Raw genomic sequence first — 22,210 nt, 5'->3', positions numbered from 1 at the left:
ACTTGGGACCTACACACATTAAATGTGTCCAACCACTCAAAACAGACTTTTGGAGTTTTTTAGCTAGTGGCCTAAAAGTCTATATGCATTAAATGCGGCCATCCAATCGAGATGCCCTAAGTTAGAGAGAGGATTAAGAAAAATTAATTCACATTAATTACACTAATGCAAAAACGAAGAATGTGCAAAAAACATAGAAATTTATGTGTATTGTCAATCCTCCTCTAATTTCTAATTCTATCCCAATTTCTCTACGTAAGGAGTCGAAATTGGGATAAACACTATGCTAGGAAACCGATTTTGTGGTCTTTTTAACCTAATTCTTTCAATTTAATGCCCAATTTACGGTTTTTAATTTTCAAAATTGAAAATATGCCCAAAAAATTTTAAAAATACAGAAAACCACAAATTAAACTTGTAAATGATAAGTGGAAGAAGAATTAACCTAAATGCACAAATTGCAGCACTCTAAAAAATGCAAAACATACAAAAAATAAGAAACATGTAGAAATTACAAAAATTGAACAAATTGCAAAAATTGTAGATTTCAACAACAATGCCACAAAATGGACACATTTTCAACAATTCATTTCTACCCTTCTTAAAAAAATAAAAAATAGAAATATAACAGAATTCATTCATTACCACATGCATTCAAATTGCATTAAGGCTATGTGGTAGAGCTATTCCTCGAGACAACAGAGCCATTTATGGACCCTTGCACCATAGAAAGAGTGCAGGAACTAACCAAGGTCATGGGGCTTTTCCCAACCGCACTCGAGAGCATAAAATAGCTCAAACCAAGAAGCTAATCTTCCATAACCTAGCTCACAATTACATGGGCAAGGTGTGTCACTCATATTGTGAACACTTATGCTCGGATTCTCATAGGAGGCGATGTTGCCGCGCAGCCACACTCCAAAGCTCCACTCCAATGCCACTACCGCACTCCAATGGAAACTTGAGCCTCCTCTCACTCAATCTCCCTCTCTCACATGTACTCATACATACACAATGAGCATATAGTAGCTCTAATTGAATTAGGTAAGCAAGCAAGACACACAAGAGAGTAGAGAGTAGAGAAGAAGAGCACTCTATTAGTTGCATAAGAGAATGAATGGTGAGAAGACACACAAGAGAGCAAGAGAGTAGAGAAGAAGAGCACTCTATTAGCTCTAATTGAATTAGGTAAGCAAGCAAGACACACAAGAGAGCAAGAGAGTAGAGAAGAAGAGCACTCTATTAGTTGCATAAGAGAATGAATGGTGAGAAGACAAAATGACCCTTATCTTGGCCCCCACCACCAACCTTCACACCTTGGGCGGCCATACTTAAAATATAGATCCATGGCTATCCAGGGCCACCTAGGCTTGTACAAGTATTCAATCTAAGCATGCAATCTCTATAATTAGTCCCGTTGCTATGTGCCTTTTATAGACAAGTGACGATTGCACACGTAAAATATACAATGTCAACAGCCAAATGAAGTGACGGTTGCCAATGGATTGCGTCGACACTGGAGAGGTGTCCAATGAGGGTTAACACTCCCCTCGTGAGAACGCTCATGGTTCGTCAATTCTCAAAGGTAGCATCATAAAAGAAGCACTCTAAAGCTCGACCTCCTCATCACTGCCACACACCAATGGAAGCTTGTTGACCCTCCTCACAACTCAATCTTACACACATGCAAACAAGCACACATAAGAGCTCAAACAAGCAAGAGGCAAGCAAGAAAGCAATAGCATAGGAAAGTAGAGAAGAAGAGTACTCTATTAAATTAGCATAAGAGAATACAAGAGAATGAGAGGTTGGCTTTCCATTTGACTTATCCCCTTCATTTCTAGGGTTCACACCATTTAGGCGAACAAACTTAAAAATAAGATTCTTGGGCTGTCTAGCCCATCGAGGCTAGTGTAAAGACTCATCCAAAGGTAGTGACCTAAACTCTGTGATCTCGTGGTGTGCTTTTCATAGACAAGCAATAAGCACACATGTAAAATACATGGCTATTAAGTGAATTCTAGCCATTCCAGTGCCTGTAGCCAAAGAAGGTGAAAATGATACGGCAATGGCCGGCATCGAAAGGGTTAACGGCTTATTCTTATCATGAGACCTTTTAATCGATGTACACACGTGAGTAAAGGAGTATCCAAATCTCTAACATATTCATCAGCTACAAATATCTCATCCTGTGCGAAGGATACTAGGTGGCAGCACCACTTTACTATAGTCATTCGCAACTAGAAAACCTCCAAATATACATGAAGAAACTATGGACAATCCTTGAAATACTCTTCATCCACCCACTTTGCATCAGTGGGGAGATAGTTGTTGTTAAACTTAACAAAGTAACATCGTAATAGCTTGACATCGCAAGCTTAAGTTCCTTGTGAGATGCAATCTGTTATGGGGCTGCAAAATCTCAACTTCATCCATTTCTAGTGGATCCTTTCAATAACAAGCTCAATGGGTTCCAACCCCACAAACTCGAGTAGGAGACTCACATGAGAAGCATTATGTATTTTCCAATGACTAGGCAATGCAAGCCTACAATCCACTTCATTGATCTTCTCCATCACACGGACATGCCCATGATACCTAGTAGAAAGCTTAGAATATGACCCTTCTTTGACATGCCTTTTTCAAAGACGAGCTTTCTCAAATTTCAAAAAAGCCTAATCATTGATGTCTAGTTGCCTTTTGTGCTTGTTAGCAGCCCTCTTTTGCTTGTTCTTATGCTTATCCTAAGACCTTTCAATCGATGTATGCACCTGAGTAAAGGAGTAACCAAATCTCTAACATACGCATAAGTTGCACATATCTCAAGCTTAGTGTGAAGGATAGGTGACAACACCACTTTACCATACATAAACTCAAATGGAGCCTTTCCTATAGAGGCATGCACCATGTTATTGTATGCAAATTGGAGAAGCGATAATACTCCTCCCAAGAAGCCTTTTGATCCATCACATAATGTTTAAGTAGATCCAACATGGCTGAATTTGCAAGCTCACAGTGACCATTTGTTTGGTGGTGTTATCATGATGAGAAGTCTAATTTTTTTGTGCCCATGTTATCAAACAAATAGGCTTGAAGTCATGACCTATTCCCCGCAATGGAGTTGGGCATGCCATGATGCTTGAACACTTATGCAAGGAATATCTCAACTATATACTTGGCCTTAATGGTTTTCTTGATGGGCAAGAAATGAAACCTCTCTACCATAGTCCAAACTGCATCATTTTCCTATTAGATTCTCGATAGCAATACTTTCCCATGGTTGTAAGGGAATAGGCAATGACTGAAGCAAACAACTTGGAGTCTTTTACCTTAAATTTCACCTTTTTGACAAGCGATACATGTATGCACGTATGCATCTAAATCCTTCCTCGTGCCTGACTAAAAGAAATATTGTTCAATTATGCTAGTAGTGGGTAATATATCTCTATGGCCACCATCGAGAGAAGAAATGAATTTTTCCATAACCTTTTGCCTCATGTCTAACACCACACATAAGCAATTAGTTACCTTTCATGAGATAAACATCTTTGATCACTCATGAGACATGTGCATGACCAACCATCAAATCAGACCAAAAATGATAAAATATGCATATATATTATGTAAATCACGCATGGTAGACCAATCTCCATGACATGCAACCAAAGTAGTTGATACATAGAGCTGCGGGACAAGGCATCCGCCACTTCATCCTTCTTTCTCACCGTATGCATGATTTGAAAATGAAACATTGAGAAAGTTAGCCTTTCTTATATGCTTGTTTGGGTAAGAAAATGCCACAAACTCTAGTGATTTGTCTTACTATGAAACCAACCTCAAGAAGATAATGTTTCTATATGGTAAGAGTATGAGGTACAGCCAAAAGCTCAGCATCATGCAATCTCCGACTTCCATAAGCCACAACATGTCCCTCTTGATTGAGGACAACCCCTATGCAATTCCCAGATGCGTCACATTCAACACTGAAAGGCTTTTGTAAATCTAGAATAATCAACATTAGTCCCTTTGTGATTGTATCCTTAAGTATCAAAAATGCATTTGTGCAGAATGATGTCTTTTTTGCACATTGGTCTCTTTGTGATTGCATCCTTAAGTTTGAAAAATGCATCTCTGTGCAAAATGATGTCTTTTGCACATCATAGGATACCACACACAGTTGGTGATAGCCACTATAAGATTTTTAAGACTAAAGCAAGTCAAACCATCTAACTTATCCAAGATGTCATCAATGCGTGGAATCAAAAAATCAATTCTTGATTATGAACTTGTTTAACACTCTATAATCCACACACATGCAATATGATCTACCTTTCTTTTGTACTTATCTGCTAGGAGGACTAGTGAGCGAAGAGTTCAACTGAACCAAACCGTTCTCCAATGGCTTATTTGCCTACATCATACTTTTTAATGATGTGTCACATAGTGAGCTAGCATATTATGCGATGAGCTACCTAGTAGTAGATCAAAGCAATGATCTTCAAGTCTCACAGAAGGCAACTCCCCTAGAAATTCATGATGCAAAAATTTCAACCTATCACAAAAAAGAGTGTCTACCTACACAAAATGTTCAACTTTATCTCATACAATTATGAAGTACGTAAAAATACTCTTCATTGCTTTATTAATTTGAACACGAGATACAATGGGAATAGTGTTTCCCTCTATGCCAACATCTTTCACATGCTCTCGACCTTTTATGTTTGAAAGTAATCTTATTGCTCTTATAAGCTTTGTGTGGCTCAAGATGCATATGCCAAGGCTTACCAAGCAATACATCATAGCCATGATACATTGCTTGATAATAAGAAAGTTTTCATGATCCAAATACCGTTGAATGTGTATACACAATCCTTGCCTCAATTTAGGGACAATTGTCCTCTACAACAATGCCCAAAGCAACTACCATCTGTTTTAAAAAAATAAAATTATGTCACAATTTAGGGACAATTGTCCTCTACAACAATGCCCAAAGCAACTACCATCTGTTTTAAAAAAATAAAATTATATGTCACACAATAATTAAACATAAACAAGGAAGACTGATCTTTAAATTGTCCCTAACCTTATCATCTAGAGTATTTCTCTGCACATTGAAAATCATATGCACGATATGCTTTGCACCTTTAGTATCTTCTTGTTCGAGCATTGGTTAGACATGCTCGGTGCTACCACATGTAAAGCATTTTCCTTCGCATATATATTGAGTTCCTTGCACAAGAGTGAGCCCATAGTTAACTTTGTTAAAAAGCCGCTCTTATCATTATTGTTTTCAACTTTTGGCATCATTTTGATACGTTTTGCATTTTGATACGTTTTGCATTTTGGCCCTACCTTTGCTTTGCCCTTGTAACCATGGCCATTCCTTAACAGATTGCTTATTCTTTAACTCCAATTTTCAATAGCAAGAGTGGAGCCTATAAGCTATTGTACAATATAATTAGGGTGCAATTCAATGTCTAATTGATAGGCCTTATGAAGGCCTAACTAAAATTTCTCTCCTTACTCTTGAAAACATGCATAAAAGGTAAGATCACTAACAAGAATTTCCATAACTTGTTCACATAATGCTATACGATTGCATGATTCTTTTTATTTACTTTATTCCACTTTCAAGTAATTCTTTGCACAATATTCGAAGGCAAGAAATGATTATAGACCCAATTTTTAAATGCTTCCCAAATAGAAATAGGTTGGTAGGAAAGTTCAAATATCCACCAATGGACTATAGTGCCATTTAAAAACGTTTTGGCATGACAAACATTTCTCCATGAATGCCTCATCACTATAGTCATGTCAAATTGGGTAATGAGAGCCATAACCTTGCTTGAATAATACTCATCATAAAATACCTCAAACTTTCCCAACTTATCATCAACCTTACAACTCTTTGAGCTTTTTAGTATGTGCCTTGCCCCTTTCATGCCTTATCCTATCTTTGACCAACATGGCAACCCTTGCCTTGTGTTACATATCTACACAACAATGTGATTCATAAGGCATAGAAGTATGTGACTTATAAGTGAAAGGCTAAGTTACATCTAGCCTTGGTTACATAAATTCATCTTCATTTGCTTTAGCCCTTGTGTGTAGTCTCATTGGCATGAGTGACAAGAGTAACACACACAATACCTACATAGCAAGAAATTTTAAGCCCATTATGCTTGTGCTCATCAAGTGAGGGCTCAAGTAGCATTGTCTTTTGGCCCGCATGTCAATCACTATCAGCAACAAAGCCATCACCACAAGAATCATGTGGAGATAAGCCACAAAAGACTCTTCTCTTTACACACAAGATCTTAACATTGCAAGAGATCAGCTATCACCACAAGAATTATGTGGAGATAAGCCACTAACAACTCTTTTCTTTACGCACAAGATCTCAACATCACAAGAGATCAAACCACTTGGCTCAATGTGAGGAGGCTTCTTAAAGCATAGTTCATAATTGGAATGCCCTCTTAGATAGGATACTTCACCTCTTGTATGGCAATCCATGATGGTCTATATGCTCTAATATATAATGTTGGATTAGATGGTCTTCCACACAAAATGCAAAAGAAAAATATCAAACAAGTAGTCGTCGGTGGACCAATGCCTAAATCATCTCCCCCTCAACTTATCTCTAGCCAAAGCACCACCAGACCTGGACAAACAATAGGACCAAAACCAATAGGATTACAAAAAAAAAAAATTGGCAGCTGGAGGTACCTGTTAAACCACAAGCCTGCCCATGATGTCACGACAAAAATGACAAGCAAGCGTAAAGATACGGTATGGGTGAGAAGTATACACAAACTACAGGGATGGAAGAGCAGCATGCCTAAAAAGGCACAACCATACTACCAAGACCCTCTGATAGATAAATAAGGGCGCATTTCCAAAATGAGCCACGAGATCATTACATTGGAGAGGACAGAACAAGTTATAAACAGCGTTAGGGCTAAAAACTACGCTGAACGCGAAATGCCTACCCCCCGTACAAACACGAATAGTGACCCCAAATATGAGCTGATGAACACAAACAAATGGTGGTGTTGAGAAACACCTGGTAACAGAAAGAGAGAAAAGGATTTCAGCCACCGAAGCCATAAAGGGTACGGCCCTGACGCTTGAGGGCGTACACCACGTCCATGGCCGTCACGGTCTTGCGCCGGGCGTGCTCCGTGTATGTCACCGCATCCCTGATCACATTCTCCAAGAAGATCTTGAGCACGCCCCTAGTTTCTTCGTAGATGAGGCCGCTGATGCGCTTCACGCCGCCCCTGCGAGCCAGCCTTCGGATGGCCGGCTTCGTAATCCCTTGGATGTTGTCGCGCAGGACCTTGCGGTGCCGCTTGGCCCCGCCCTTGCCCAGACCCTTGCCACCCTTGCCCCTCCCAGACATGGCTAACACGAAAACAAAAAACGGATCGAGACTAAAGCGCAAAAAATGAACATCTAAAACCCCGTCCCGCTCTTAATAGAAACCATCCCTGAGGACGATGACTATGAACCGTCCGATCTCGTTAGAATCCACGGTTCGCAGTCATCATCCACAGATAGATCCGCGCTTCAACACGTTAACACCGCCCGATCTGCTCAATCATCCAACGGTCTTTACTTCCCGCGCTACCATCTGTGCCAGACCACGGTCACACAGCGGGTTTTTTTAACCCCCCGCCACCGGCCACCACCAAGGTGTGCAACCTGACATGAGCAGCTACACATAGGCCACACCACCACCCAAAAATGTCTAAGGGGCTTCTATGTGCACAAGAAAAAGCTTTGAGAAGGATCATTCATATTTTTCCTCTAAAAGCTTTACCTCTTCATTCTCTTACGCTAGCATCCTCTAGTGCTATTGGAGCTTTTTTTCACATCGAAGGGGTTCCATCAAAGGGCCTCAACTATTCATCTTTGTAAATACCTCTACATTAACAACCGTGGTTGTCATTGCCATCAATATTAGCATCGTCATCAAAGTTTGGCATCAACATTTTGGGTCTTCATTGCACTTTGATCAACATCTCTCATATCGCAACAACAAGTACCACACACCCACACGAAAAGCCTCTCATCCACTCAGTGTGTTTTTGGCCATCATCCTCTCGTCCTATACAGAAGAGCATGCCTGTACTAGAAGGCACTCTTGTTTAGTGAGTGTATTAAATCCTTCACACTCTAGACATGAAGAAGAAAGCTTCAAACACCAAAATCAAAAGTCCACACATCAAAATTGGTCTAGTATATTAAATCCAACTCCAATACTGCACTCAAGAGAAAACCTAGTTGCTATTATATAGCAAGCCTAGGCATTATGAATCGGGATGTCACAAAAAGAAAAGCAACATGGATAAATGCACACCAAAACTAAGGAGTCGTGGTCATGTAGAAAATGAAGTGAATTGACGATTGTTTATTTTTTTCTTAGTGTCAAAGGTTGAGAGCCTTTACTCTAAAAAAGGAAAGAAAAGCTAAAAGCCTTAGCATTGATGCATGGTACATTGATTCTAATGCATCAAGGCATTTCACTTCTAAAAAGAATTGGTTCTCTAGGGCTAGAGGAGAACCACTCCTTTTTAGAAGTGAAATTCCTTGATTCACCAAGGTTCTCTGAGGCTAGAGGAGAATAGTGTGTCATTTGGTGATGACACTCTCATAAAAGGGAAAGGAAAAATCCTTTTTATGTTCCTTCACAAAACTGCCGATGTGACTATGGTGGGAGCTAGTGTGTGGAGTGCTAGCTACAAGGTTGAAGAGCTTCCCTTGGGAAGCTCTAAATGGATTGCAATAGTTCTCCCCATGATTCTCGCCCCATGATAAGTAAGTTCTCTAACCTAGTCTTGGTTTCTGACAGCGGTTTGTGTGTGCATAACACTCTCACATGTGTCCACATTAAGATTGTGGGTTTAGGCTTAACACATGCCATCATTGTTTGAATTCCAATCACCATGAAAATGTATCACATGTAGAATCATTTTCATGATGTGAGAATCCCCAATTCTCATGGCATGAAAAGTATATTCTCTAAGTAAGTCTTTGAGGTTGAATTAGTTGAGGATACACTCTCCAACATAAGCATGAAAATTATCCTAGGAGTAAGGGTTGAACCAATTGAGGATACACTCTCTAACATAAGCATGAAAATTATCCGAGGAGTAAGGGTTAAACCAATTGAGAGTACACTCTCCAACACAAGCATGAAAATTATCCCACAAGCAAGAGTGCCCCAAAAAGTAAACCATGCTTGTAGCTCACTAACCTTGTGCTTTTAATGACATTATACTAATCAAAAAATCAAAAAGCAATAATATTGATTACATGTTTGCACTAAAAATTTATAAACTTCAAAAACTCAAACATAAAATCCTACAAATTTAGACAAACTAAAAGATATACAGAGAATCATGCACTGGCTCAATCAAACTATGGCTCAAGAAAATAATTCCAACAGAGCTAGATTCAACCACTGCTAAAAGCATGCACATGCGGCGTGTGTAAGAGCACACTTATAAGAAAATGATTCTAGTAACTAGATTTAACTGGCTTCTAAGAGCATGCACGTGGAGCGTGTAAAAGCATGCAACACAAGCATAACATGAGATATAGAAAGAGCATGGGCTAAGATGCATATGAGCATGGCACACAATTGTGAAGGCCATGAGCCGATGGGGAGGCAATGTGTAATGGGTGGGGTGGTCAGATGTTGTTCAGGAAGTTATAGCATCACAACAAGCATAGTCTTCATCAAGGAGTACAACCCATCTAGAGCATGAAAGCACAATAGATGTGGGAATGGAAACCTCGAGGGTGGTCAAGCCCTCAAGCTCTACCAATCCAATGCTTGGACCTTCGTAACCCAATCATTCATGAGGGAGAAGCTAGCAAGCTTCCTCTCTTCTCACTCCATCTCTCTTTCTCTCTCTCCCAATATTCACCCTCCACACAAGCAAGAATCAAGCAAGCTTACCTCAAGCACACACACTCAAGTACTCATACATGCAAGCAACTCAACAAGACTACATATCTAATGACAACATAAACATGAAAGCATGCAAGAAGTAAGAAGAGATTAAGACAAGTAACAATGAAGAAGCTCCCTAGTTTGAGCTCAATCGTAGATTGTATGATAAAAAGTGTCTTTACACACTTCCACAAGTCACTTATATACGATTGGGCTTTGCTCGACTACCCACACTTATGGGGTGCCCAAAACATGTTCTCATTGCAAAATTAACCCTTATATGGGCGGCTTTTGTTACAATGGTAGGCCTTTGGCCATATATAATGTGAAACATGTAGGTCAGAGCGGGGATTACAAAGAGTGTATAAAAAGGAGTAACAACCCCCTCTGCCTAGGCTAGCTTCCATCCTCGGAGGTAGGCGGTTATCTAAAGACCATTGGGTTGGCGACAAATCTACAGAGGGCCAATCAAAGGAGTGGATTGACTGAATAGACCATATACAATGTGATACATATAGGCTAGAGTGGGGATTAAAAATAGTGTATAAAAAGTACTAACAACCCCCTACCTAGGCTAGCTTCCATCCTCAAGAGGTGGTTATCTGAAGACCATTGGGTTGGCGACAAAATTGCAGAGGAACTCAAATTGGAGGAGTGGATTGATTGAATAGGGTTGGAAAATCTTGGACATCTATGCTTGGAAAAATTCAATCAAAAAACACTGTTTCAAGGTCTACAAATGGTGGGTTGGAAGGTACCAGACCCGCTTGTAGTATCCATAGATTTGTCGGTGGGTTGGGCTGATGACAAAGTCAAATGTTAGCTATTGGCAAGGATACTCATAATAAATGTCCTAGGCTTTTTTTATTTACATCCTTAAAATTTCCTAGGGAAATTAGAAGAGTTGTAAAAATTTTACAAGATCATTTACACATGGAAATCTTCTGAATTATGATGTTCTTCCAAAAAGAAGCACATCACCTATTGCATCCAATCTTTGTTCACATTAGCCTTCCATGTGGCAATGTTGGTAGCTTTGAAAAGTTTACAAATATGCAGTGTATTGGAGCTTATATGAGTATTCACTCTAGTTGTAGATCCCAAGTATTGGCATGTTTTGTAGATCAATCCTCAGGGCAATAGGGGCATGTCTGAAAGTGTCTCGGTAAAGCTGACCCTTGCGGAACCAAGGAAGTCATGACCTTGGCTAATTTTGTATGGTGTCCTAAGTATAGAAATTATCCTTTGTGGTTCACATGAAACTCGTCCTCATGTGCTCTAAATTCTTTTCCTGCCACTCTTTCCATCTGGCTTCCAAATAAGCCTTCAATAATGGCATGTCCATTGATATATGTGCAGAGTAGCCTCTTCTAGCTTGTGGTGGATGGCAATTGCATAGATTAACTTATTATATCTTGTGATGTTGTTGTGCCACAGTAAATTGATATCTTCTCGTGGGCAAATCATGAACATCCTCCTCCAAGGGTTACTCATCATCAGTTTGATCCCATTCAGTGGGAGGGATGTCCCATTCAGTGGGAGGGATGTCCCAATGTGTCATCTCTGGTGACCTCATCGGGTTTGCTTGTCATCTCTGGTCATGGGTCCTCATCGGGTTTGGTTGTCTTCAATTGGATCACTTGTCATGTGTCTAGCAATGGAGAGGTATCTGTTGGCATCTCTAGAAGGGTTTCATCTCCTTCTTCCACTTTCCCTTTGCCTTTGTCCTTGTGTGAGTCATCTATCCTTGAGGTCTTCTTTGCTTTGTTGACCAGAGTCAGGCTTCCTAGGCATCATCTTTGTTCTTTGGTTTGGGCCGAATGCCCTCGTCCTTCTTAGGGTCATCTCCATCGGCATCTTGCTTGGCTCCTCCAATCTCTTCTTCTTATCAACTTCCTCTGAATCTTTGTCGTTCATTGGTGGCCCATTTTCAATCTTCGTTTAGCAAGTCATCACAAGATCATTATACTCGTCAACCTTTATACTCGGGGTATGCAACATGCTCTGTGGTAAAAAAAATATGCATTTTCTTCTCCTTGTCTTCTCCATCTATTTGCAAATTCTTAGATATAGCACTAGAAATAGTTCTATGTGGCAAGTAAGCTGGGTACTTAAGTATGCTAAGCTTCTGGTACCCTATGATAGGCCAGCCTTTTTCCCCTATCTGTTGTTATGAGAGTAGCCATTTAATGTCTTTAGAGCACAGTTCGTCTTGAAAAATCAAAACCAAGATATGTATTTGGTTATGATTGGGTGTTGGTTAGAAATGTATATGTCCATGGGATCCTGCAAAGATATTGACCCTTGGAAGACCAGCATTGTGATGTAGGTTTCCATTAGCACAGGCACCTACTTGTTTATGATCTCCAAGCTGAGCAGCAGTAGTAGAGGCACCAATGATATATTCTGATATAAGGCCATGAGAGCAAGTGCATGCCTGACTAATTTCAGATACCTTACTAGGCGGTGGTTTTGGTGCACAAGCTGCAGGAGTTCAATGGCTATTTGGCTTAACATAGCCTCTTTATCAGCATCTCTCTCTAAGGATGGTGCTGAGGTGCTTCCACCTTCTTTCTACTTTAGCACCACCACCTCAGCCTCTAATCTTCTGCTCTGATGCATTCATCTTTCACATCCAAATGAGTTTCCATGCTTGCATTTGTGCTATCAAGAGCCCTTTACATAGTTTTTAACTGAGTATTTAGCCCCGCGTTTATTGGGAATAAGAGTTCTCCAACAAATCTTTTGAGCCCTGTAAATTCACTCTTTCTAGCTTGCTTATGGTTGTTTGGGCTTCTTGAAGCTACACTTCATACTATTCTGTTTTGGAGGTGTGCAATAGTGTTAACGAAAACATACTGTTTTTGGAGGTGTGCAATAGTGTTAACGAAAACATACTATCTTGCACAAGAGAGGGAAAGAAGAAGAGAATGATGCCATGCAAGGTCGATTCAGAGAATTACATTTAGCCACCCTAATGAGGGTTAACTCCCCTATGTGAGGCCGCTAGGGGCTCACTCCACCTCCACTTGTGCCACCCAAATGGAGATCCACAAGCTAGGGAGTGAGCAAGGAAGAAGGGAACTATGGAAAGCTCTACCTCCACTCAATGCCAATGTGCATGCAAGAGGGATCTTGAGAGGGAGATAAGGGAAGGGAGAAAAGAAGAGAAGATTAGACTAACACCATCCACTCCATGCATACACCACAATCAAGCAAGTAAGCATTCAACCATCAACACAATAGAGGGAGAGAGGGAGAGAAGGCAAGACTCAATTGTGACAAATGGGATTGTGTCTTTTCATATTCCATAAATCATTTATATACATGAGATTACTTTTTACAATGGCCAGCCGCCCATTTACAATTGGGGGCCCAAAATTGGCTTCCTAGCGCTATGTACATCTAGCTCATTCCTACGACTAGCATTACACAAGCCGTAAGCTCGGTCATCCCATATATCTTATCTCAATAAGCGCGCTTAGCGCGGTTACATAATGATGAATTACAAGAAGCATACCCACGCTTGAAAAATGATGTTAACTAGTGTGGTTAACATACCCCCCTCCCTAATTCAGGTCCGCCGTCCTCGGAGCTGGTAGTAGATTGAGTATGTGTAGACGGAGTCTCACCACGACATGGGATGTGGGGGGACTGATGGAAGACTTTGTAACTCATCTAGAAGGTGGTCTCCATCATATCTTCAAACTTATGTAGGTGCCAAGAATGCATCCACTGGTGCTTTAGAGTGGGGACTTTGTTGAGGTCAAAGGCCAGGCCTTGTGACTGTCCTTGTGGTAGTGGCACCAATCTGGGAAGGTCTCCAAAAGAGTGATGATGAGGTTAAAGAATCGAATGGTGGCCACCACTGCTGGGACCTACTCGTATCTATTGATGAAGTCATGGATGTGATTGAGCATGGTGTCCTTTGTGCAAGGGTTTTGGGGCATGGCATCGGAGGAGCGAACCATGGGAAGTTGTAGAGAAGCTTTGGGTTCTTTGCTTGCTCCTGATGGAAAAGCTTCCATGCTTAGCGCGGCGGCGAGCACGTTGGCAGATACTCTGGAGATTAATGTGGAGATGGCACAGTGCCTTGCAGTACTGCTCTCATATGAAGGGCTCAAGGAGGAAAGGATGTCGCTAGGCTGGCTTCTCACCCATAAGTTTGAACATGATGGGGCTAGTAGTGGCAGGGGGGGTGTGGTAGCCTTCGCGTTGATGAGGGGGGTGCTCATGCTTCCAGGTGCGATGCTTGGCATTGAGGTATGGCTGCAAGACATGGATGTCCATGCAGTCGGTCACCCTCATGATGGGAGCCTCCTGGAGTTATCGACGAGTAGGATATTTATTGCATGCTCGAACTTCGTGTGATCTAATGGATCGCACCAATTTAGGGGGTTCAACGGCGGGGGGTTGACCCCCCCGGTGGTGGTGGGGGGATTTCCCCTTCCTCCAAGGTGTGGGGGAAGGGATGTTGGTGCACGGTTGTGAGTGACGAAGGTGGAGGGGTGGCTGATGATGAGGCAATGGTGGCGAGGGTTGTGGGAGGCCTTGTTGATGTTGAGGTTAAGTCTTTTAGTGGTATGGTAAGGCCTAAGTGGAGATTCAAAGTGTTAGGTGAGGGAGGAGTTGGTGATGGAGGTGGAGTGGGGAGGTGACGGGGTGTAGAGGACTGTGAGGGGAAGAGAGGAAGTGTGGTGGTGCTGGGTGGGGTGGGGGTAGTTGGGTGCTTGTACTGGGGTGAGATAAGCTGGGAGGAGGGAGATGAGGGTGGGGGTTGCTAATGGGGGTGGGTTCCCAGGGCTCCTCCAACACTGTTGTCATTATTGTTGTCGTCTTCGTCAGAGGAGGTGTTTTTGGGGATTTTGGAGTGGAAGAAGGTTATGCGGCTTCTTGGGGGGGTGAACTCCATGGGGAATGCCACGTGGGAGTCATCAAACTGCATGATCCCCGTGGCATGTATCACCCCCATTTGAAGATGGCACCGATGGTACAGGATGAGGAGGCCCTCATCTGTATAGGGTGGAAGCTCGTAGTAGCGACGGAGGGATTTGTATGCCGCATATACGATATCCCATCTGGTGCGGTGGAGGTTGAAAAGATGCAGAGGAGAAGAGAGCTTGAGCTCTTGCAAGCACAACACACTCCCACAAACCCTAGAAGAAAACACACAAGGTGAGAGGCTGAAAATTCTTCTTCTTCTTCACACACAACAAAAGAGGTGTACAAAGAAGATGAAGTGACTAACACACATAATAGAGTATATACAAGTAGTCCATAATGTGAACATGCTAAGTGGAGTGGGTAGGTGTGGACTAGTTGGTGTAGTCCAGCTGTAGAATCTTTGGCAAAGATATGTCAACGCTAGCTACAAAACCCGCTCACAAAACCCGCTCTAGTGATGTAAATGTTGAATGGTCATGCAGGCGCCTCGTGAGTGTCAGCTCATCTTAAGCTTGACATCTCAACACTCCCCCTCACGCTCAACTCCAACTCATGAACTCCAAGAATATCTCAAAATCTACGGAGCTTCTCAGCTCCCAAGGCCTTCTTGAAAATGTCAGCGACCTGATCCTGTAGGCCAAGTCAATGTTGCCTACCAATACTCTCTCCCTAATAAAGTGGTAATGTACCTCAATGTGTTTCGTCCGTGCATGGAAAATTGGGTTCCTGTCCAACTATATACTGCTAAGATTGTCACAATATATGACAAACTTTCTCTCCATATGCAACCCCAAATCAGCACAAGTAGCTTGCGTAACCAAGCTACCTCACACGCTACCACCACAACCCCTTTGTATTGTGCCTCTATACTCAACAAGGCAACTGTGGGGGATGCTTCTTGTTGCTCCATGTCACTCACAACAACACTCCCCAATGAAAACATAAATCCACTAGTAGATCTCCTGTGTCTGAGATGCTACCTACCCAATCTACATCCGTGTACCCATATAGCTCCAATGGTACACCTGCTACATAAAACAATACATAATCAACAGTGGCCCTCAAATACCAAAGTGTGTGTTGCACACTGTCAAGATATGGTTTGCGTGGAACCTGTATAAACTGGCCCTCTAAGCTAATAGTGTAGCTCAAATCTAGCCTATTGATCGTGACACAAATCAAACTCCCCACAATCTTCCTATACATAGTGGAATCCTCCAACACATAACCTGCATCCACACTAAGCTTGCCATTTTGATCTAATGGTACCGAGATTGACTTACAATTAGCCATCCCATACTTGCACAACATGTCCAATACATATTATCTATGTGACAGCCAAATACTATAAGGTGTGCGAATGACCTCAATTCCCAAAAAGTAGCGTAGATTTCCCAAATCCTTCATCTCAAACTTCCTTTTGAGAAGACTTTTCACATGCTCAATCTTATCCAAGTTGTCACCCCCAACAATAAGATCATCTACATAGATTATGATGATCATAATACCCTTATCAGTCTTGCACACATACAAAGAGTGTTCTGCATCTGCCATATGAAAACCAATAGTGACAAGATACTCAGCAATCTTGTCATGCCATGCTCGTGGTACTTGCTTCAGCCCATACAAAGACTTATGAAGTTTATATACATACTCTGGGTGACATGTATCCTCAAAACCAAGTGGTTGATCCATATACACTTCTTCTTGCAAGTCACCATGCAAGAACACATTTTTTACATCCATCTGATTTGAAAACCAACCTTTAGCTGTAGCCATTGCAATCACAACTCTCACAGTTGCCATCTTTCCAACTATCGGGGCAAATGTCTCCTCATAATCAATCCCATGTGTATGCGCATATCCTTTGTCTACCAATCTAGCCTTATACTTGCATCACTGTTATGTTCACCTTATACACCCACTTTCCAACCAATAGCTTTCTTGCCTTCAGGCAAATGGCATCAAATCCCAAGTCTCATTTCCATATAATGCATCCATCTCCTCATCCATAGCTTTCTCCCAACACACATTTCTAATAGCCTCATCAAAACATGTGGGTTCTACAACCTGCATAACTTTTGCCATATAAGCATAGTGATGTGCCACATAACCATCATAAGTCAACCTCTGCACATGGTTTTTGACTCTTCCAAATCTTCGTAACTTTGCATTCATGGCTTCCATAGCCTTCTTCACACCAGGTGTCCTCATTCTAGAATCCCAAGCTACTCATTAAGGCTCATCCCCGAGCCACTAGACTCTCCATCAACAAGAGAATGCCCTACAGAAATATCATGCATACCAAGGGGCTCAACCACTTTCTCTTTGACTTTATGTGATGTACCAACTACATTTCTAGGACTAGTATTATGACGTATCCTGCCACTCCATGGTCTATTAATAGAACTGCTGGATGAGGACTCTCCTAGTCCACTCAATGACTGTGATTGTTGACTTGCATTATATACAACCACATTTCCACGTACATCAGGCCTAACAACATCTTTTCCAGCAGCATACCAGCTACTCATCTCATCAAATACAACATCCCTGCTTACCCTTAATTCACGTGTAATAGGATTATAGCATCTATATCCCTTTTTCTCAAAGGAATACCAAATAAACACACATTTTTATGCCTTTGGATCCACCTTAGTACGTAACTCATTTGTCACATGCACATATGCAATACATCCAAAAACTTTCAAGTGAGACAAATCAGGTTTCTTGCCAATAAACTTCTCCTCTTGCGTTACATCATGTATGACTATAGTAGGAGTCCTATTCATGATATAAATTGCTATAGACATAGCCTCATCCCAATAGCTATGCGGCATATTCTTCTCTGTCCCATCGATGCTCATGCGATCTCTACAATGTGCCTGTTTTTTTGCTCAACAACTCCATTTTGTTGCATAGTGTATCTACATGCAAATCGTCTCTGAATGCCATTCTTTCGCAAGAATTTAGAGAACTCATTGGAGAAGTATTCTCCCCCTCCATCTGACCTTAGGCACTTCACATGCTTTCTTATCTATTTTGGAGTTTGTTTATCGGTGCCTCTTGAAGAGCTCTCGACAAGGGTGTAGTAACCAACATAAAGGGGGAAGAGTAGATGAAGCTCTTACCCTCATACCGTTTCCTGTGCTTCTCTTGCATGCCGCTCAGCCCTTTGCATATGAACCACGATTTGATACGATGAAAAAATGCAGGGGAGAAGAGAGCTTGAGCTCTTGCAAGCATAACACACTCACACAAACCCTAGAAGAAAACACACAAGGTGAGAGGCTGAAATTCTTCTTCTTCTTCACACAACAAAAGATGTCTACTACAAAGAAGATAAAGTGACTAACACACATGATAGAGTATATACAAGCGGTCCATAATGTGAACATGCTAAGTGGAGTGGATAGGTGTGGACTAGTCAGTGTAGTCCAGCTATAGAATCTTTGGCGAAGATATGTCAGTGCTAGCTATCAAACCCGTCAGTGATGTAAATGTCGAACGGTCATGTAGGTGCCTCATGAGTGTGAGCTTGACATCTCAACAGAGATATCAGAGGGTGTCGGTTGTTCGGGGGGAGGAGTAGGGGTAAGGGCATAGCTCATCTAGGATGGTGAGGTAGATTGGGTCAGTTTGCTAGTTGGTTGCCCAAAGCGGAGTAGATGTGCCTAGTTCATGAGATTGGCTTGGAGGGGATGGGCAAGGAGTTCAAAAAAGATGGTTGGGTGTGTGAAAGAGAGCTGGCCCGGAAAGAAGAAGGTTGCCCAAAGGGAGATGCTCTGAAGCGGTAGTTTGGTTAGGATATAGGAGAAGGTGGCTTGTGAGAGCGGTTCGTCCGATGAAAATATCAGGATGTAGTAAATTCAAGCGAATGGTTTGGAAATGAGGCTCCAAGAGTTGGGCTGGAGGGATGGTGAGGATGGGGAGTTCTGTGGCGATGTCCATCAACGCTTCGACCTTTCTTTTGAGCGCGCTGGGGAAAGGGCTAGATGGGGTGGGTGGGGTGGGTAGGTGGCCCAAGCTTTTGTGGCCTCGAGAGTTGTGAGGTTTTGTGGTGGAGGGCTTCCTCTATGACTTCATGGTATTGCTGGAAGGTGAGGTTGGTGGTTGTGAGGGTTTCTTCAGCTATGGCCGCTCTTTGTCTCAGAGGTCCTATCCTTCGGCCTGGGCAAGGGAAAGGGCATGCAAGGCCCACTTTCTACTTCCTGTGCCACATCAAGCTGTCTCTGAAGCTCTGAGAGTGAGGAGAGGGTGTTGGCCAAGGTTTGCTCTCAATCCTCCTGGAGGTTGAGGTTCGCAACTGTGGCATCATAAAGAGCTTCTTGGCTCTATTTCTCTTAGGTCTGTTGCAAGCAACATCTGTTGATGTGCCACGGTCGCCAGTTCTTGTTGTCTGTACATGTAATCCATCATCTGGCTAATAATCTCTCTGGCCAAGTGAGAGAAGCCTTGGGCAAAGTTCGGCACTTCCCCATGCGATGAACGGATACCTTTAGAGTAAGCCTCATGTGAGCGGAAGTTGCCTGTACGCACCCAACGGAGGGTTTCCAATGTGTTGCACTGGGAGGAGGAGGCAGGGGAAGATGGGCTAGCTTTAGAGAAGTGAGGAGGTAATGGAGAGGATCCTGGAGGGGGTGGGGTCTCATGCAGGCTCTAGTTAAAAAAGGCTTTGTGTTGCGTCTCCTCCTCAGCATACTTGTGGTGGGCTTCAGTGGCTCGTGCCTCTGTATCTGGGCCAGAATGGTATGGGCATGGCGTCTCCAGGGTACGGTCGTGTGGCTGATGGTTGGTACAGTCGAGACTTATGGGATAGAGAATGGTACAACCGTGGCTTCACAAGGGTATGGCCCTGTCTTCACAAGGGTACGACCATGTCTTCACAAGGGTATGGCCGTGGGTTGAAGGTTGGTACAGACATGCCATCTTTCTCTCTCTCTTTTTTTTTTGGCACCCTGCAAACAGGTTTTGTACCCCTGGACTATGTAGCCAGCACCCCACTGTGGGTTTTGTACTGATTCCATGCCCAGTTTTACAAAGTGAGAAGACGACTCTAATTTGGTGGTGGTGAGGTTGGTATATGCCTTGGGAGTTCAGAGGCTTTCAAGGAGGGACTAGCTAAGGGTGGAGAGGCCAAGGGTTGAGTGAAAGTACATTGAGGGAGCTAGATAACGAGGGGTAGGGGAGTAACCGAAGTCAAGGGTATATCACAATTAGGGACCATGGGCTGTGGTTGGAGGGGAAAGGGTGCTTCTTGAAGTTTTTGTTTCCCTTTTTCCAGTGCAGTAGGAGTGGTAGAGGCTTGGGGACCCATCGGTAATTTGTTGTTGGGCAAGGCTTAGCGTGTGGGCAAGGATCCACGTAGGTAGCCATGTGTAATGATCAAGCTCGGGCATTACACGCACGGCAGTGCAGTGGGGTCAATGCTATCCACAATGGCTACCACATGTAATGCTCGAGCTCAGGCATTACATGTGGCATGTTTGCGTGGAAAGTGCAATCCACGTAGGCATGCCATGTGTAATGCCCAACCTCAAGCATCACACATGGTATGCCTACATGGACAACGCTATCCACGTAGGCACGCCACGTGTGATGCCCGAACTTGAGCATTATAGCTGCCACGTGTAATGCACTATCCACGTAGGTAGGCAGAGGGAGAGAGAGAGAGAGAGGAGAGGGAGGAGGAGAGAGGGAGAGAGGAGAGAGGAGAGAGAGAGAGAGAGAGAGAGAGAGAGAGAGAGAGAGAGAGAGAGGCTTGTGTCCCTCTTGGAAGGTGCCACAGTTATTGGTGGATGCACTAGTGAGGCTAGAAATGCCAATGACTCATAATAGGGTAGATAGGGTAGCATCTGCCTAGGTTTTGCATGGTTGATAACACTCTAAGGTGTCGTTTAATGGGCATAATATGCATTATAGGGTAGACATGCATAACATGTGCAAAGGTGTTGCATGGTTGATAACACTCTAAGGTGTCTTCACCAAAGCATATAATGAGCATAATATGCACATGGGTTTGGCTTAGGGTGTGGCTACAAATCTCTTTATGGGTACAAATCTCTTTCTTAATAGTGATATAATTATGCTTGTGGATCCCATTCATGATTCACTTGTCATCATTGATGTGTAAAGAAGTGAAGTAATTAGCTCCTCTACCATCATGTATCTTCTTGGTATTTCATCTTTATTTTCTTTATGGTATTCTAATCCATCATGACTCTTATGGCATTTCATCCCATCATGCCTCTAAGGCAGTCTCTTACTCTCAAGGCAAGTGCATAGGGAGAGGGCCAAGCTTGGAGAAACTAAAAGAACGGTTGTCTACGAGCCCAGCCCAACAAGTGGTCTGAACAGTTAATCAGGCAACTGAAGGAACACCCATGTATAAGGCACCTACCCTTCTAACTAGTGACAAAGAAAGTGCATGTCACAAGAGATTGCCTGCTATGGTCATTGAGGCCACACATCGACCAGAGTATAACGCACATGAACGAGACCGCAAGTATGCTGGGAGGCCACACAGAAGATCATTTTTAAGGAGCATGATACAAGCAGTACTCTATAATGAACAATGGAAGTTAGAGAGTTCAGTGTCATTGAGCGCAAGGTGAATGAAGCAATGTGGGAAATCCAAAGGACATGCATTGGTAGCAAGGTCGCATGCAACGAAATGCCTCGTGGGGGGGTAAGAGTTATGGGTAACATGTAGCTGGATCTAGAAGGGTGTGCTTGCATCATCTTTTGAAGGCTAGTGCAAGCACCCTAATGGTCTCATTAGACAATCGATGTGGTTCTACCCTAACCACATGCTTCATTACTATATTGTGGACACCAACATAGACCCAAAGCCCAATCCATCACCCAAGATATGGCCAATTGCTATAGGAACTAACCTCACAGATGAGGAGATATATTCATTATGGGAAGGTGGTTACTAGGTGGAGAGTAAGAATGCAGAAGGTGTTATGCCCACCCCACTGAGTAGTGGTGGGGCTTCAAGGTTCTTTACAACTACAACTTCCAAAGAACCACCATATGGGTCCACTACTAACACAGAGATCGATGGCTCAGGCATGCAAAATGGCATAAGAGTCAAGTACCGCACGATATCAAAGGAAGTGACAAAAAAAATAAAGGTTGCTTTGAAAATGAAAGCTACGGTGGTAGAAGAAGTGCAGAGACTGGAGCACAAGTATGAAGTTTTCAAGATCGAATCACATGGGGATGATGCACACGTGGGAAAATATGATGTGCATGTGAAAGATGAACCGTGTTGTACGTGTCTAGATTTTGCAGATA

The 22,210-nt window shown here is 42.6% G+C and overlaps 1 protein-coding gene across 1 annotated transcript; it reads right to left on the bottom strand.

Annotated features, from left to right (window-relative positions):
• Nucleotides 1–5,758: 5,758 nt before the first annotated feature.
• Nucleotides 5,759–7,458, bottom strand: LOC147626092 (histone H4). The gene is made up of 2 exons (XM_086817650.1): nucleotides 7,067–7,458; nucleotides 5,759–5,993 (listed from the first exon to the last, which is right to left on the bottom strand). Exon 1 carries the CDS (start codon nucleotides 7,403–7,405, stop codon nucleotides 7,094–7,096), a length of 312 nt encoding a protein of 103 aa, XP_086673776.1. The 5' UTR covers nucleotides 7,406–7,458; the 3' UTR covers nucleotides 5,759–5,993; nucleotides 7,067–7,093.
• Between the last annotated feature and the right edge of the window lie 14,752 nt (nucleotides 7,459–22,210).

The sequence above is a fragment of the Cibotium barometz genome, chromosome 23, assembly GCF_041138505.1.
Source record: "Cibotium barometz isolate CiBa-2024 chromosome 23, ASM4113850v1, whole genome shotgun sequence".
Lineage (NCBI taxonomy): Eukaryota > Viridiplantae > Streptophyta > Polypodiopsida > Cyatheales > Cibotiaceae > Cibotium > Cibotium barometz.
Note: the sequence above shows the minus strand (reverse complement) of the source record. Positions and strands in the feature narration are given on the sequence as shown.